The sequence below is a fragment of the Oreochromis aureus genome, linkage group 23, assembly GCF_013358895.1.
Source record: "Oreochromis aureus strain Israel breed Guangdong linkage group 23, ZZ_aureus, whole genome shotgun sequence".
NCBI lineage: Eukaryota > Metazoa > Chordata > Actinopteri > Cichliformes > Cichlidae > Oreochromis > Oreochromis aureus.
The window spans coordinates 27,599,604-27,618,528 of record NC_052963.1 but is presented as its reverse complement, the minus strand read 5'-3'; the positions used below and the strand labels follow the sequence as shown (position 1 = coordinate 27,618,528).

The window sequence follows — 18,925 nt, the reverse complement described above, 5'->3', positions numbered from 1 at the left end:
TGGCATATGTTTAATTATTTTACTTGGCAGTAAACAATAGTGATGGGCAAAGTGAGGTTTCGTGAAACACTGAAGCATTTGTGCTGGAATCGTGTTGAGGCCTCGAAACAATCTTAACGTCACGGTCCTGGGTTGGTGACCCAGTGTTTTGTGTTTTGAATTATTAATCGTCTTTGCTTTCATTATTATTTAGAATTTATAGTCTCTTGGTTTCTGTGCTCTTCCGGTGATCCATGTTCCCTCTGTCAGTCATGTGTTTGTTGTCTTTGTTAATGTTTTCCATTTACTTCCCCTTGGTCTCATGTTTGATTACTCCCAGCTGTGCTCTCCTCCTGTGTCTCATTCCCTCGTTATCCCTCAGTGTATTTAAGCCCTGTGTCTTCCCCTGTTTGTTTGCTGGTTTGTCTGTGTATCACCCATGACATTTCCCATGTTCATTGTGTTTTGTGTTCCCTGTCTCAGGTTTTTATGTTTCAGTTCCAGGTTTCTAGGTTCAGGTTTTTGTTCCTTTGTATTATATTTGTAGGTGCGCCCAGTTAAGTTTTATTTAGTTTAGGTTTTATTCACGTTCTACTTTTGTTTGTTTTCTGTCCCCGCAGCCAATAAAAGCGCGTTCACAGTTATATTCGTTGTCAATGTCTGCATTTGGGGTCCTATTTCTCTCCACTCCACACGTCTGCCAAGGCAGCCGTGACACTGAAACCATCTCCACAGTGATACATGCTCGCCAATTTGGAACAGCGCCTTCAGTACAACTTGAAGACGCTGTTCTGTGAAACAATGACGCAGACAAACAAAACTCCAAACTAAACTACTAATTACATCAGACTGTCAGTAATTAGGATTTTTTAGAGAAATTCTAAAACATGGTAAGAAAAATATTGGGACTGTTAAAGACAACAAGCTGTGACTGTAGTGATCAGTGTGCTTCAGCAAAATCCTCCCTCTGTTAACATTCATGATAGTCACATTAAATCCATTTATAAAGTCAAACATACAGAGAACAGGCTGTAATAACCACACAGGTTTACAGATGTTTTTTCAGCTCAGTTGATTTTTAAGTTTTCTAGATGTCTGTGTCATTAATTTTAATGAATTAAAAAATATATATATATATATATATATAGTCAAATGAAAACACTGTGTGATGTTTGTTTACTGTGAGTCTGGAGTTTGAGTCATAGTGAAGCTGCTTGTGTTGTCTATGAGATATTCTCAGCTGAAGCATCAGTGGGAATAAAAGAAAATGAAAACAAAAAAACTTGTTTGCCATGAAAACTGTTCAGAAGCTGTATTTAATGGATGTGTTTTTCTAATATTTCTTTTAACAGTAAAATATTCTTTATGACTGCACACTATGCGAGTAACAGGTTACAGTGAATGAAATGACATTTTATCTTAAAAGTGAAAAAAAACTACAGAGCAAATGGAGTCAGAGCTGAAAACTGTTTTAAATCCACGTGTGTAATAATTAGAAGTGTTAATATCAAAAACACTAATTCAGTAATTACAAATGACTGTGGTGCAGTGTCCGGAAGCAGCAGGTACACCACCTGTTTAAACTGGGGAACGAAAACCTCGTTCAGTCGTGGTCATGTGACCTGGTATTTTGAACCAAGCTTCCGAGCAGTGTTTTTAAACATCTGTGCTTCACCAACTCAACTCAGTCCTGGAACATTTGTTTCGAGCTTCCCGTGTGTTTACAGATTGTTGCTGCAGAAGCCTCCTATTGGCCACGTAGCTTGCACATTGGGCGACTCAGTTTGATCGGTATGTAACTTTGATTTGTCACCATCTCAGCATAAGTTCTTTTACAATCATCTTTTTACTGTAAAAGCTTTTTCTACTATGCATTACAGGAAGTCTGGGCCTGAGTGGGTGGTTTGAAAGCTTTACAGCAGAATCGCTACTGCTTCTCTGTGCTGCATTTACAGAAGTGCTGCTTTGCATTTTTTGCCTTGTTTTGCCTTCTCGTTTGATCTGTCTGCAACACTCTTGTTCAGGTTTTTAGAAAAGCCTTTGAGCCCCATGTGAAATATATGGAAGCATCATAATGTACTGAATTATGAACTTAGAGCAGTGGTATGTATAATAATTTAGAATAGTATTATAAAATTATTAATTTGTTTTGTGTTTGTACATTTGGTTTCTGAATGTTTGATATGTAGATTTGCTTCTGTGTTACATCGAGTTGGTGATTTTTCTGTACATGTCCTCATCTGGCATCCCATTCACCCTCTGGTAAGATACAGCTGTGAATTTACATGTACAATTGATTAATTGATTCTTTTCATGTGATATTTTAAATATCTCTCAATAAACTGTTGTTTTACACTGAACCACATCTCTGTCTCAAGTATAGTGGACCTGAGATCCTTCTTGATAATTATTATAGTTTCTAACTAAATATTCGTTGAAATTCCAGGATTGTGTTGTCGGATTTTCCCTATGATTGTAAAATCATTGGAGCTCCTGTGCCACCATTCTAGTGTGACTTGTGTGACATCACTGGTTCCTTCCTCACTTCCTCATTATTCTCACCTCCTTGTGCTCTCACATTGTCTGTAATGTAATGTTTCTCCATAGTTCATGGTAAAAACCTGTCCAGCTGTTCTGTCCACTCTCTTGTACGGAAGAGGATTAGGGCCACTAGGAAAAAAAAAAAAAAAAAAAAAAAAAAATTGGGCACGTTTTTTTTCTTTTTTCCAGAATTCTGAGAAAAAAGTCAGAATTCTGACTTTTTTCTCAGAATTCAGGAAAAAAAGAAAAAAAAAGAAAAAAAAGACGTACCCACTTTTTTTTTTTTTTTCCAGTGGCCCTAATCCTCTTCCGTACTCTTGCCACCAATTAGATGGCATGTCCGGTTTAAAGAACTGATTAACATACATAGACAATTTGAAGGTTTTATTCATGTTTTTCTGTTTGTTTGAAAAGCAAACCCGTTACTTTCTTCTTCTCACTGCAGCGTTTCAGCTTCCTCTGCCTCACACTGCTGTCTGACTGCATTCAGCTGACAGTGAAATGAAGCAGAAAAGAAGCTGCTGATATTTGGACAGCACACATGATGGAAAGGAGGATTTCAGTTGATGTGCACATGAATGATTTGTGTTTCCTCTGCAGGTGAAGGTAGAAAGTGTGTTTGAGCTGATGTGGATGTGAAGTCAGCAGCATGGGTCAGTGTGTGGGAAGACAGGACGCTCTAATGTGAGATGACCAGCTCTAACTGTGCATGACTCTTCAACATTTCACAGCTCAGCACTCACATCACTGCTCCATCATTGTTAACAGGAACCAACGTGGACATCCAGATAGACGTAGAGTGAGGGTTCAACCTGTACCTGACTATGAGGCCTTAGTACCCATTCGCAGGTACTGGGTGATGTATTTTTTTTCTTAATGTTGTATCTGATTTATTATTATATTAGTTATTATATAATTATTGTATTTTAGAGGATAGACTCTTGTCAGTGATATGAATTTTTTTGCTTTTATTTGGTCCACCAAGTCTGACATTTTTGTCTTACTTTTTTTTTTTAATTTTCTCTTAGGCTTTATTCAATTATTTAATTTTTTTTAAATAATTGAATTTTACAAAAATATGCATTTAAATAAGGGTTTTATTTCTCTCTCGTACCTTTGATTTCAGCGACCCTCAGGCTGTACCGACATCAAGACCTTTACAATCTAAAAAGAACAAAAGATAATGTGTGTGCAAATGTTGTTGGTGACTCAGTGTTTGTGAAAAATCCTCCATCATGTTTAATGTCAGCTCAGCTCTTTTTCACACACATTTCTATGTTCATATGTGAAGCGGTGTGTGTTCGAGTGTTTCCACAAACACAGCAGTCAGAGTGTAAAGAATGGATGTTGTGGGAGGTGTTTCTGTAGTGAAGAGGCTGAGTGTCTGTAGGACTCCAGTAGGGAGGAACTTCCACTCAGGTGTTCCAGGTTTACTGGATGGAGGAGGGAAGCATTATTATGATTGTGATGGCATATGAACGGTGTGTTGTCCTGTTGCAATATTTGACTTTATACTTGGGATTTAACAGGAAGCTACTAAAGAATATGGGAGAAATATGCTCTCTCCTGTTAGTCCCTGTCAGTACTCTTTCTGCTGCATTTCGGATCAACTGAAGGTTTTTCACTGAGTCTTTAGGACATCCTGATAATAAGGAATGACAGCAGTCCAGGCTAGAAGTAGTTTCATAGCTTCACCCTGAGATGAGATGTTTCTAATTATAGTAATATTAAATATTAATGAAATTATAAGAAGCAGTCCCACATATTTGTTTAATACGCACACTGAAGGACACGTCATACTCTAAGATTCCTCACAGTGTTACTAACGTAATGCCATCCAGAGCAAGCATCTCATTAGACACCATGTTAAGATTAAGATTTTATTTTAGGCCCAAGTATGAAAAATCATATTTTATATTCTAATTTAGAGAACATTTAGGAGAAGGAAATTAAATTCAGTTATTTGTCTTTAAGACATTCCTGCAGTTTAACTGATGGATTTGTGTATAACTGGGCACCAATGGAAATGCAATGCAGTGTTTTCTAATAATATATGAGATCAGGGAAGCATGTACGATGTAAAAAGTATTCTAGTCTGTGTTAGTACTTTGTAATGATCAGGGATGTCAGCTGTTTTACTTTGTTGTAAACATTATTTATTGTGTTTATTTTTACCAGGGGGCGCGGAAGCATAGGGTCACTATATGGATCAATTGACACAAGGTAATTTAAACCAGTGTGAAAAGAAATGAGAACAAAATGTTTTTTTTCCAGACTGTTGTTAGTCCAAGTTTAAAATCTCCTCACATTTCATCTATAACACCACTAATGTGATGAACCACCACTGCTGTGCCACCAGCAAACTTCAGCAGCAGGATGATGTCTGTCAGCAGTGAGATACACACAAAAAGATTCACTACGTTTAAAAATGATCAATCCAAGTAATATGAAAGCTACAAATGTGCTCTAAGTGTGATGTTTCCAAAGCTATAGCATTAACATAAAATAATAAGTAACGTGACAAATGAAATAACCATGAGAGTATGTAAGTAGTAAAAACATGAGCTGTCACTATACTGATATTGTATTTCTGTTGTTTCTTCTTGTACTGTCAAACAACCTTTCTTGTTAGGATTGGATGGCAGTGGTTAATGTTTGATGTCAGCCATGATGTTTATTGTCTCAAAAAACATAAGCAGCACTACAGGATGTCTCTAATCTTAATGGACCTTTTGTGTGTGTCTTCTTGATGACAGCCATACAGAAAGGCTTAGCTTAGTCACACATTCTAATGCACGACGCTCCAATATTCCCCCAGACAGGAGAGGTAAGAGGACACACACACCTACACACCTTAGCTATAATGCATGTAGATGACAATTCAGTCTAATTAATTAATGATCCAGGATTTGTACAGTACCAAAACAATAGCATACATAGGAATGTGAGTTTTTAATGAAATGTGAGTTTTTCAGTGAAGGTGATGAATTGTAATGAAATATAATATACTGTCACGGTGAGCTGTGTGGCAGGCAGGGGCTGGACCCGAACAGAGGATTCTACTAAAAATAGGACAAACTAAAAATAAAATACAGCAATACTTAATGAAAGAAACAAAGACAAACTAAGGCTAATGATCTTAAACTAGACAAATAACAACTCGACGAGACTTGACATTACATGACTGTTTAGAAATCTTTCTTTTTCTTTTTTGCTCTATAAAAATAGTTGTTTTTCTTTTTCAATCACTCATCTTAGCAGCAGGATTTACATGAAAAGAGAAACAAATTAAGTTTGAGTGAAAATGTACATTTTTTGCACTCTCTGGTCAACTGACTCAGTGACTCAAATGACTCAAAAAACCCGATTTACTTTGGTGAGTGACTCATTCAAACTCGATTCGGTAAAAAGAATCGAATTTACCTTCACTAATTACCAGAACTCTTTCTAGAATTTTACACGTTTCTCATGTCGTTTCACTGGTCTGGCCCAATTAAGGTCAAAGTAGCTTGTATGCTGCCCATGGTGTGAAATGAGTTTGACAGACCTGCATTATGGGCTTGCTCTATTCAAATATAATCCAATAGAGCCATCTAGTGGGCACACAGGTCAATAGCAGGATAGACATGGTGTTCGCGCCTCCACAGACAAAGTAATTAAGCTAGCCACTGGTTCTGCACCTAATATAAACATCACATGAAAGTAATAATAAACTGGTAAAGACTATACAAAGTCTGCACTACAAGAAATTGGGCCAAATTACACATAGGAAAGTTTTGTGATTAATTACCATGAGGAGAACAAAAACACCCTAAAGTCCATATCACACTACAATCGCCATACTTGCAACTCTGAAATATTCATAAGAAGGGTGCACGATCAAGAACTATACAGGTAAATGAATAAATCACATTTCTCTGCCACAGTCCACTTCAGCATCCCCTCAGGCACTGGCACAGCTATATGACTATACAGAAAATTATTCTGACTCTGAAACAATCGTGATCAAACAATGAACCTGGTATCAAAATATTGATCCAATTTAGATCCCGAATATGCTTTAACTTTAGTGAGCGAATTCCAGTGAATATATGATAATAGGTTCTTCATATTCTTGTATTAGGTGACTCAGAGGCCATGTTGAGGAGAGGAAATCGAAGCTTCTCTGAGCTGATGGTCCACAAAGATTTCAGGACTCAGCAGGTACCTTAAATCAAATTGCTTAAATATCTGCTGTAACAGAGTGAATCTTCAAATCTTGGTTTCAGAATTTTTATTGTTCTGAATCCAAGACTGCAGAAGCATTCACACACTTTGAACTTTTCCATGTTTTGTTACATTACCACCAAAACATCAGTGTATTTTATTGGGATTTTATGTTCCAGCTTACATCCATCTTTGAACCTGAAGTGGAAACTGAATCTGGAATCATTTCCTACAGGTAATCATTCTGCATAAAACTTTCTATCACATTATTTTGACAACTACAAGTAATAGTTTTCTAAATTAAGTACAATACTTAAAAATACTACTTTCATGCTATATGACATTGCTGGAGCTCATCAGGTTTCAGCTTGTGTCCAAATGGTGAGATAGTCTCTCCGGACCCCACAGTTATCTGCTGGGGGTTCTTGGCTTTTTTTAATGAGGGATTCATGACCAGTCCCATGAGATGTAGTGTAAAACACCTTTAGAGTATAAAATTAAAATTTAAAATTCTCAATTAATGAGAAGTAAAAGGTGGTGAAAGGAGCAGTAGCCAGAAAAAAGATACAGCTCTTTTACATGGACATTTTCATTCTAAAACTGTTCCAGACAGCGGTGTTGTAGACAGCATTTGTAAGCACTGCAAGGTTGAGTTTTCTTATCGCCGGAGTGCTTCAAGCCTGAAATATCACTTTAATCCTTTACACACTATTGATGCCAGGAAACCACCCACCCAAACAAGCAATGGCGGGAGTTTTCGAAAGACTATGTTAGATGCAGCATGTGGGAGCAGTATAGCAAGACAGCAGGACAAGCTAACATACGCCATAGCAAAGTGGATATCTACAAACTGCAGGCTGAATACGCTCATTCCAATCACCATCTGCACCTGTTGGCAAATGGCTCGCCTGCATATAAGACCAGTGCTCTCAATGAGTCTATGCCAGATCTTCTGCTAACCTGTGTTAGTGTGAGGCCACGAAGTTGTTCTTGAGCATCATATCAACAAATTTCCCACGTGTGGGACTAATAAAGGTTAAAGGTTATCTTAAATATTGAAGGCATGATTACACTGTGACAAGTTGCCATTTCTGGGCTTGGGACACATTTTCTCGTGATAACCTCCCCAAAGTGTGTAGCTGTGCAGTCCAGTTACAAATGTACTGAATTTCATTTTTTGCTTGGCTTGGATCATCCTCCCAGTCTCTTTTCTTAAATCAGGTCCAACACCCCTTGCAGCTTTCTGCTGAACAGTAATTTAAAGGTTCCCAAGGTTCCACCTCCTGCACTGCAAACAACAGAGAGTCTAACTAGTAATCGCAATAGCACTGATTCTTGTGAATAAACTTACACATCACAGATTTCAAAGTCTTTTTCAGCTGCTCCACCATCCGCTCAGTCTGAGGGTGGTAGATGCTGGTCCAAACAGATTTAATGCCCAGTAATTTGTACAGCTGTTTTAGTGTGCGAGACACCAACAATGTGCCCTGGTCAGTCAGGTCCTCTTTCGGGATGCCAACTTCAGAGATGGCCTGAAACAGTGCCTGTGACTGTGTACCAATGGTGCACAGCTGCACTGCTTCAGGATGGTAAAGCAGCAACGCTGATCATTTTATTAAAGATGAAAGAATTTGGACAGTTTTTAACTCTCAGTGACGCCGCAGTGTTGATTTGACTTTGGGACCTGAAGCGGATGGATTTTTGGACCCAGATTACTCCGCGAGGCTCCTGACTACAGTAGCTGTAATGTTCCGACAATCCATCAAGCAGTGCGGCTTTGTAACAGTTTTTGACAGATTTTTGAGCGCTGTGTACCACATAAAATCGGTTCGAGGTCAGTAAGCACAACCAGAATTCATACATAAGGCGCACCGGATTACAAGCTGCACTGTCGATTTTTGTGAAAATTTAAGCATTTTAAGTGCACCTTATAGTCCAGAAAATACGGTATAATAAGTTCATAATATACTACTTTTGAATTCATTATTGAATGTTGCATTGACAATGCAGTTAATCACAAAGAATCATGCGATTAATCACTATTAAAAAATTTAAATGCTGCCCAGCACTAATATCTAGAAATATCTAATATCTAAACCTCTAAAGTTGCATTGATTTATTCAAATAGCCTGTGCAGCAACAGTAGATAGAACATCTACTGACTGTGTGCTACAGTATGGACTTTATTTTACTTCCATGCATCTGTTTCCCTCTTCTTTCTTCATTTCTTTTTCCCCACAGATTCAAGTGTCCTGGTTCGGGTCTCTTCCAGTGTTCTCTGACTGGACTGGTGTTTGACATGACTCAGGAGGTGGAAGTTCTGTACAGGATTATCCAGTGGGATCAGAGTATCCTCCAATCAATTGGCAAGACAGCAGCAGGACCGCTGTTTGAGATAAAGGGCTGTGAGGATGCAATTCGTCAACTCCACTTCCCACACTGTGAAACAGATGAAGGTGAGCAAATTACTGTACTGACTGCAAAGTTCTACTCTGAAGAGCTTTTATTTTCAAAGGTCATGGTTGCAGACTTGGGAACAGAAAAAAACAACAAAACACTGCTACAGCAGTGCTTATTCTGAAATTGTTCCACAATTAAAAACTCAGTCTCTTTAAGAAGCTCTTTTAATACAGACCTGTTGTCAGTTAACCTGGTTAACTACATGGTGCTCCAGCTGTTTCTTTTTAAGAACCGTGTACTTTTCTAAACCTTTTGACATGTGCCGTTGACATCAAATTGAAAATGAGCTAATCTTTTTCATGAAACAGTAAAATGTCTAAACATTTGAGATGTTTTGTAACTCTAGAGTATGGAGCCCCGCAAGGGGCAAAACCTTTGCGAGTTCATCTTCATTTTTTTTTTTCCTCCAGTGTCCCTTGTGGGGCTCCGTACTGGAGATCTGGGTTTGTATTTTTTGTAGAATAAAATTATCCAACTGAGATTATTGTTCAAATTATAGACAGTTGTGCTTAACCATTTCCTGAGAATTGGATTTGAGCAAGTGACAAAAACTGTCTCTGTTTTCACAGCTGTGCTCTCTGATGACTCACTGTCTGTCATCAACTTCTCCGATGATGGATTTAGCGTCCTACAGCCACTGAAGATCACAGATACTCATGTGATTGTAGAAGTCTCTCACCTCTCTGCCTTTGGGCTTATCTGGGATTTCATAAAGAGGTTTTTGACCATAAAGAATCCAATTAAGGGCCAAGTTTTACTGTTTGTCAGAGCAACACCGATGGGAGCACAGACACAAAACCTTGATGTTTTTCTCCTGCCATGCAACGTCCCTCTGCACGAGGTAAAGTTGGATCAAATGCTATATCTTCATCGCTTTCAATACTTTTAGTGGAAGCTAAATATAATGTCAAAACAAAAGTGCTTTTATTAATGGGTATGAATGAGGTAAGGTGTATAAAGTGCTTTGTGTGTCAAGTTAAAAGTGCGATATAAAAACCAGTCTGTTTACCTTCTTTTTTTTTCTGAGGTGCATGAAGGAAGTTGAACACAGCTAAGCTTTCGTTATGTTAGGTGGCTGAGCAAAACCCCCAACGCCAGCTGGAGATGACGAGTATCACAGAGCTTTCTGTATTCAGCTGCACTTTGTTTTATGCTGTTCACATGTTCACATTTCATTTGTCTTCTGGCTCTTCTTCATACATGATGATTTTGGGAGCCGTCTACTCCAGTATACCTTGAGATTGTGATGTTACAATTGGCATCCACTAGGAGAGCGTTGTTCAAGCAAATATTTGACTGGAATAGAAGCCCCTGACTATGGTGTTATTTTTGTGCCTCTATTCTGAGCACACACAAATAATTTTTGCAAGTACAAATTTTGCATTTTGAGTTGGAAATTATTGTGAGTGAAAAAAAAATTCATTGCTGCGTTCAAGAAATGTATTTCAGTGTTTGCTATTATCCATAACACATACAATAACAGTCCCTCTCGCCCAGTCACAGACTTGGATGCAACAATTCTGATTGGCTGTTTTGGTCTCCAATCAGCTCGCTAGCTACTGCATTCCAGGAACACTGTCCAAAGTGTAGTTAAATCCAGTGGAGTGGTTTGGTTTAAACAAAAATTAAACCATCAATGGTCTTAAAAATTATATATTTTAAAATAAAATAATTAATCATACTAACCAAAAATGAATTTAGCTACAACCAAAACAGCCAATCAATTTTTGCATCCAAGTCTGTGATTGGTTGGTTTTGTGGCACATTTATAACAATGTACAGAAAGAGTTGAGTGTGCAGGGAGCAGAGATGTTGAGAGCGGGAGCGACACACTGAGAGTAGGTCTGCAGATGTCTGTGAGCACACAGAGCAGATCAAGAGCAAGAGCAAACGCCAACAACTGACCGGAAGGGGCTGTTATTGTGTGTGCTTATGGATAATAGTAAACACTGAAATACATTTCTTGTACGCAGCAAAGAATTTTGTTCACTCAAATTAAACTTTCCTTTGCTCAAAATAATTTTCTTCTCAAAATGGAGCATTTGTATTTGCAAAAATTATTCACGTGCGCTCAGAATAGAGGCACAAAATAATCCATACTCAACAGAATGGTTGAGATGTTTGTGCATTTCAAACTTGCAAGAAAATTTTGTACTAAACTCTATTTAGTATTTATATTAATCACTAAAATGTACTTTGTGTGCATACACCATTATGAGATGTAAAATTGTAATGAAATGCAAAACTGAAAATTATTTTTTTTTTAAAAACCCTAGTTGTTTTAGATACACTGCCTGGTGTCCCTGGACACATCATCAGTGATGTAACCTGGGGTCATAAGTGGTTCCGGGTCTTTCAACAATCAGGCCCCTTCTCCCAGGTCACCCAGCTAGGGTTGATCAAGCCCCAGCTTGTGTCCAGGTAGCTCTACCCTACATGCCACGCCTCTCTTCTTTTGATCCACAACCACCTCGACGCCACGTCTGCTGCGTTGGTGGCCAACTTGATGGCCCTTTGCTGGGATCACCCTTCGCACAGGGCTTTTGGACAGCAGCTTAGAATATGCTCCAAGGTTCCTCTCTTCTGACAGAGGAGGCAACCTGGTGTCTCCACCTTCCCCCATAGGTTAACATGAAATTAAAAAAAAACCAAAAACAGTACAAAATGGTGAGGAAATAATTTGGGGAATCTGAGCATCCGTAGGTCAGTAAATAAAGAAAGAGACCATTCTTTTCAGTTTTATTGCTGAGCACACTCACAGTGCTGTTTATTTTCAAAGGTTATGGTTGCATATTAGAGCTCAGAAACTTTCAAATGGAATCATTTAAACATAAAAAATATTTTATTTTTGTTCTTTTATTCTTGTGATGTTGAAAGTGATCTAATTTCTGATGTGTCACTTGGCCTCTACTGAAAATTAAGCCTCTAAATAAAATGTTCTGGTGTCTCCTTAAGGTAAAAGCACAGCAGCCACACTCTGTTTACATCCCGGTGCCTTCCAACTGTAAACTTGTCAAAAATGAGACTTACACTGTTCTCTGTCCAACAGCCAGGAAAATCCAACCCAAGGTAAATATTGTACAAGAAAAATGACTAATGCTACCTGTACTACTATAGAGAACAGGATCGCAGTTCTTCCTGGAGGCTGTTGAATCAAATATAAACAGAGATGGGAGGCATTTTGATAGCTTTGTTTTTCATACCCATCTGATACAGAAAGAGAAACGAGAGAACACAGAATTCTCTCTTTAGCAATAAAACATAAAGCTCAGTAGGTTGAGCTGCTAAACATGACAAAATATATCAATCATCAAGAAGAATCAAACTGCTGTGCTTGAAAAAATCTGACATCCTTAAACTCCAAAAACGTTTTGCTGTAGACTGATATGCTGAATGAAAGTCATTTTCTAGTGTTAACCTAAATTTGATGCAAGTACTAGAAGACATTTTACTGGCCTATTAGTTAATTAACCCACAAACAGAGTAAGGGACCATGTAGAACTGTCACCTGTTCAAAATGGACAATCATATACTGAGTAGGAACCATGACTGAAATAGAGTCCTCTGGTGATCCACTGTGAATGGTAACCATGCTAAAGCTTAATAAACCTGCCATGGATAAAGGCATTGACCTTGATTCTTGTTTTCAGAAAGCTGAATTTGACATGGAGTTTGGACCAAACTACTATGCAACGTTTGAGATCCGTTTTGATGTAAACACAGAAGAAGTCACTGTAACAGTTCAAGACCAAACCAACGAAGAAGTCTGGGAGCATGACATTGATATGGCAGGTAAAGGCTTCATCCTGCAGCAACATCATTTTGTCTCATAGTATCCAACACTATAGAAATAAAAAGAAGATTCCTCTTATTTCTCTGTGGCTCTTCATGCAAAATGGAAATGACAGAACGATTGGAGTGGCAGGATGGCCACTCAGCGACACCAATTGAACTAAAATTAATACTGAGTCAGTGTTAATGTTGCCAAAACAATATTGAAATGTAGTTTCCTCTGGTACCCTGCCCAGTTGGATCAGGAGTAACATATTGAGCCACTCCTTAAATCCCTGGCTGTCTTAGTGGTGTCCAGAAATGATCTGGGAAACTTTCTAGGGAAAGCCTGGTGATATCAGGAGAGACAGCATCTATTACACTTGGAGTAGAGAAGCTCTCATTGATAGGAATCTATCTATCATAGAATTTATTAAACCCCCAAGACATGACAATCCAGAGTTGTAACCAGGAGGCAGATTTTTGATTTAGATTACGTATTAATGTAGTGATAATTAAATCATTACCTAAAAGGGTTTAATTTGACACAGGTATCTAACTAATTATATATGATGAGTTTCAAAACGTATGAGTGTACAGTGTTAGTTACAGTTATAAATGATCTGCTGTCCTGTGGAACCAGTTCCCAGTGTGGACTCCCTACTTTTAAGAATAGGCTTAAAACGTTCCTTTTTGATAAAGCTCCTTTAGTTTTCACTGTAACTAAGAGATCCACTGATGCACTGAGCTTTTCTTATTTACTCACCTCACTATGTGTTTATTCGCTAACTCTGCATTTAATCAAGTATTGCCAGTTAACCTAACCTCACTAACTATGACTTTGGACGTTGGGAGAAGCTGGAGTCCCTGGAGAGAACCCACACAAACATGGGGAGAACATGCAAACTTCACACCGAAAGGCCTCGGCCAAGTGGTGGAAACAAACTCAGGCTGTGAGACAACAGTGCTAATCACCGCGCCAACATGCTTTAATATCTGTCTCTTTTCCACAGTGTGTCTTTTGCCCTGTCTTCCTCCCTTCACCCCTACTAATGTTTGTTCACTCTTCTTATCAGACCCACCCTAATTGTCTTCACCTGTGTTAATCACTTTCAGCTGTGCCTCCTTCTCCACCTGTCTCCTGTAGCAGTTGTCAGACGCTTCACCAGAAGAGTGTACCGCAAAGCAGGATGTTGCCTCATCCAGGTAACTTCAGGGTTGTCCATAGGTTTTCTGTACTATGGAGGTAGTTTGCATCTTATCCGGGTGAATATCCACGGTAACTCGTTTTGTGAGCCTAACCAGCTCCGGAGCAGGTTTGGTTTCAAATAAGAAGTCAGCAGATATAAAATCAATGCTTACTGACCAATCAGTTCTCCAGAAAGTAACATCACCATTCCTGGAAGATTTCTAAGACCCCTGATGGGAGAGTACCAGGGTTGAAAGTTCTTCAGTTGCATCTAAAGTCTTTTTGTTTTCCTGATTTTTAGATGTAACTTTATTCAATGTCAAAGTAAACTTTGTGATCTCTCCTATATACAGTACAGTGTGCATAGAGATGAGATCATGAGGTTCCATTTTATTTCAGTGCAAAAGACGAACAATAAATATAAGAAGTTTTATTTATTATTCGTTGATTTATTCTTCTTTTTTCTTGTTTGCAGCAAACAATTTTCCAACAATGTTATTATTCTATAAGCATTTTTGTGTGATCCTAAGACAGGACACCTACACTGCAGTTGTTAACCTCATATCCAAGCTGCATGTGTCACAGTCTGTGTGGCAGACTGTGGGAAGTGGGGAATGAGGACCCAGATGCAGGACTCTTAATGATGTGTGTTTATTTCCAGTGATGTAAACAGTTAACACAAAAAAACCCCGTGCTCTCCCCTGATTCCCGTGCTGTGTCTTCTTCCCAACTGCTTCGTGCTCTCCAATTCCGTGTGTCTGCACTCCCAGTGCTTCCTGCTCTCGGGCTTCCCATGCTCCTCCTGGGGGGAAACAATAGACAGCCGTCAAGACACACAACCCCTGCGAGTATACACTAACTTAGACTTTGCTCTCAAGACACTGACATGGAGTCTCACTCAATCATCCCACACTGGTGGGAGCTCCATCACACTCTTAAATAGCTTCCCCAAGGAGCCTGATCAGCGGCAGGTGCGTGGCATATTCTTCAGGTGTGGCCAGCCCCCTAGCAGGGCCACACCCACCAGGGCTGCAGGTGCCTGTCACCCAACCTACAGGAAACAGCCGCACCCACCCACACACACACACACACACACACACACACACACACACACCTGCCTATACCTTCCACGTGGAAACAGAACAGCAGCACAGAGCAGCTAAAACACATATAATAATAATAATAATCATAGTAAGAGTCCACACCGCTCATGGACCCTGGGTCCCTCAGACCCAGGTCCCTGACAGCAGTAGACAAATCCTGTGTTTGAATTCTGTTTTTATATTCAGTCTTTACTCTCTCATCCTTAAACAAATATGAGTCTGCAGCTGAGATAATACAAAATAAAACTCACAGGATCAGGTTTGCAGGTTTCCCTCTGACTACTCCCCTCCTGCTGCACCTGCACCAGCTGACTGACACTTATAAAATCAGAGCAGATTAATTTACATTATTTTAAACTTTTTTAAAATCATTGAAATCCCAGTTATATCATAGTTTGCTATTTTTTAAATTTATTTACCATAAGTCGATTTACAATCAATTCTAAATATAAAAGGGTGGATACAGTGACTACATTGCAGTTTTTATTATCAATATCTAAAAAAAACTGTTGACTGTAATGATCTGTTATGATCAGTCACACTGAAAACACAGTTTTATATTTGACTGTAACTGACCGTGAGGTTAGTTTCATAATCATTAACATGCTAATTGTCATGACCAGCGGTCAGTGATCAGTGGACCTTGATTATGTCAAATAACATTTTATGAGTTACAGTGTTTGAAATTCAAGTCTGAACCAATAGTACATAGTAGGACATCCATGTAGTTGTAAAAGCACGATAATATATTAATTAATCCAAGGTATTCAGAATATGTTACATTGACTCATTGACTAACGTAATGGAATACATTACAAAATACACTTTGGGGCATGTATTATGTAAACTGTAGGGGAATACATTTTAAAAGTAACCTTCCCAACACTGCCCACACATACCAATCATACAAACCACATCAGAAAGTGTGATGTGAAACTGTTCTTGGTCCACTGCCTGTTACCAGAAATTTGCACAATTCAAAACTTAAAAAGCAAAAACACAAACCAAAAAAGTCTGTATGATTCCATTTTGACTCTTTTCAGTTTTACAGCAGACAAAAATATACTTCAGGACTTGTCAATTTTTATTTGTATTGTCTTTTCCTTTTTTATTTCAGGTTCTCCAGATGTGAATGTCGCACCAAAGGTGAGTCTTAAGCTCTGTTAGCCTGCCCACTGTTGCTGCTCTTCTGTATGTTGATTTGCAGCCTGTTTTTACCCTGGCTCCCCCGTTATTGTTGTTTCTGTGTTTGCAGCGTCATATCTGTTGACCTAAGAATATTTCCATGCTTCAAAGTATTAATTACTGTGGATGGAAATAATAGATGGAATAATGTTTTTATTGCAAAAGTGGTCATGAATTAGACCCAGTAATCAGGTCAAGACTGCAGAACAGTGGGAAAGCTAATCAGTGGACGAGTCGAGGAGCTGGACTCCTGCGGCAAAGAGCAGCCAGGATGAGTGACATGCTTCCTCGTTGCTCTAGATACTGGAGATTTGGAAAAGGCCAACACGGATCAATTACAAATAACATCTTTTTGTGGATGATGGGATGAAGTCCCTCCTCAACTGTTACAAAGTTACATCAACATAATATTGACTAAATATAATTACAGTAAAGTAACATGGAAAATAACTAACACTAAACTCTGATTTTTAGCTGAAAGTTTCAACTGAGCTCCTCGAGATGCTGAATGATTTAGATGATGGGGACTTTGACACCTTTAAGTGGCACCTCAAGTCTGAGCTGTGGAAAAACATCAAGCCCATCCAAGAGAACAAGCTTACGAAGGCAGAGCGGCATGCAATGGTGGATCTCATGGTGCAGAAGTATGAGATAAGTGGAGCTGTAGAAGTGATGGAGAGCGTTTTATTGAAGATCAGCAGGAATGACCTGGTGGAAAAGTTAAGACTCTTAACTGTGGATACATCAATCTGACATTTAGATCAGATATTGAACAAATCCTGAGTAGAAAATCTGGGTTTAATATTGGCAACAAAAGAAATTTACGCCCAGTTCAATTAAATTCCATTCAAGCTTTTATTGGACTCATGGTAAAACTGTGTAGACCAGTAAAGAGAGGTGCACTCAAACTAGGATGATGAAAGAAGAGAGTTAAAATATGATTAAAATTTACTTAAAATATTTTTTTATTATTATTATTTTTGCTGCAGGCTGTGTGAAGCTGCAGTTAAGTCCACATTCCATATTGTAACATTAATCTGACACGCTTCAGGTCTATGGGAAATATTTGACATATATGTAAGTATCATTGTGGAAATTTTCCATTTAATAAAGCCTGCAGACAAGCAGTGAGCTGTAGCTAACATTCTTTAATCAAAACACAAAAACGGAAACCAAGCTTGGTGAGAGAATGCATCATCGCGGGGCAGACGATCAGCCTAGCATGATGTTATTCCCCCCTTTTCATATATATATTTTTTTAGGGTAAACAGTGTCTCAAGACAGACTGACACTTGAATTAGTCTGCACAGCAGATTTACTGAAAATAGCTTATTTGCATGCTAACTACTACACCAAGTCCTCAAATTGTAACGAGTTCTAAAGTTGTAAAGAGTGCAGCTTGAAGCGTGCTGGTGACCCCCTGCTGTAGGGGAGACCGGGGATAGTTGTAACATTTTTGACATTTCTGTCTGTAAATTGGAGCTCTTTTAAGGTATTGGATTCAAAATGTAATGCAAAGTATTTACATGTCTCTGCTATTAAATAGTGCAGCTATTTTCTCTGCAGCACAATTACCCATTGCATGGTGTAGTCTCAAACACAAAGAGTGAAATGTTACAATTAACCCCATAGTCTGGGTTAGTTGTAACATATCCTGAGGTGAAATGTAACACAATGAAATAAGGGTACTGACAAAACATTAACATGTAATCTTTTTTATTCAACACATGAATGCACTTAGAGCCATTTATGTAGCTGTGTGTGTGTGTGTGTGTGACAGAATGCAGAAATCTAGCTATTGAACATATCCCCCCCCCCCCCCCAAAAAAAAAGACAAATTATGGAATTTTCTGGAACTAAATATTTGATTAATTTTGGTTGGTCATCCTTGAGTTTGGCCTCATTGGCTCAGTGGGCATTATAACCTACAACTCTTGCAACAACTTTTGAACATAACAATGAAGCTAAAAAATGTAGTTGTGCACCAGCATCGCAATTGCATTACTTTTTATCATGGCTTACCTTGGTGTGGTTTGCAAAGTGCTTCAGAAAGATGAGGAAATCTGTTTCTTGCACCCATCCTGATTTATTTCCACTACCAATACTTCCTACTGGCCCATCTCTGACACAGTGGTCTGCATAATGTATGTGTGGGAACACAAACAGTGGAGGAATTGTGTTGCCAATGGCATTAACCGCATATACAAAGGCGACCAGTGAACCTCTCTCTGCTGATGTTGTGGTCCCAACTTGTTTAAATCCCATTCAGGCATTTATTGGACAGATGGTAAGATAATGTGTTCTGGCTCTTAATTTTGCTTAATTTTTACTGTGTGCAGAGAGAGGTGCACTCAGTGACATCTGTCTGTCAAATTTGCTTTGTTTTGTTTGTGTGCGCAGTGCTGAGAAAATAGTCACAGTACTGTGTCCCTGTAATTAACACAGATGAATAAACCCCATCATGTGCCCGCAAAACTCTCTCAGTCAGTTC

At 38.7% G+C, this 18,925-nt stretch overlaps 1 protein-coding gene across 1 annotated transcript; it reads left to right on the top strand.

Annotated features, from left to right (window-relative positions):
• Positions 1-1,680: 1,680 nt before the first annotated feature.
• LOC120436165 lies at positions 1,681-17,926 on the top strand. Its single transcript, XM_039606629.1, has 15 exons — positions 1,681-1,770; positions 2,169-2,241; positions 3,121-3,204; positions 3,289-3,369; positions 4,699-4,743; positions 5,277-5,347; positions 6,644-6,723; positions 6,906-6,961; positions 8,968-9,182; positions 9,756-10,027; positions 12,142-12,255; positions 12,837-12,978; positions 14,074-14,163; positions 16,367-16,395; positions 16,909-17,926. The coding sequence occupies exons 3-15, from the start codon at positions 3,170-3,172 to the stop codon at positions 17,185-17,187; spliced, it is 1,509 nt and encodes a 502-aa protein (XP_039462563.1). The 5' UTR covers positions 1,681-1,770; positions 2,169-2,241; positions 3,121-3,169; the 3' UTR covers positions 17,188-17,926.
• The last annotated feature ends 999 nt before the right edge of the window (positions 17,927-18,925 follow it).

What these genes read in the sequence shown, in the direction of transcription:
- LOC120436165 (XM_039606629.1), top strand. Translation starts at nt 3,170, where the DNA reads ATGGGTCAGTGTGTGGGAAGACAGGACGCTCTAAT. An exon ending in TCTGGAATCATTTCCTACAG is followed by an intron (nt 6,962 to 8,967) that starts GTAATCATTCTG and finishes TTTTCCCCACAG; the next exon opens with ATTCAAGTGTCCTGGTTCGG. An exon ending in ACACTGTGAAACAGATGAAG is followed by an intron (nt 9,183 to 9,755) that starts GTGAGCAAATTA and finishes CTGTTTTCACAG; the next exon opens with CTGTGCTCTCTGATGACTCA.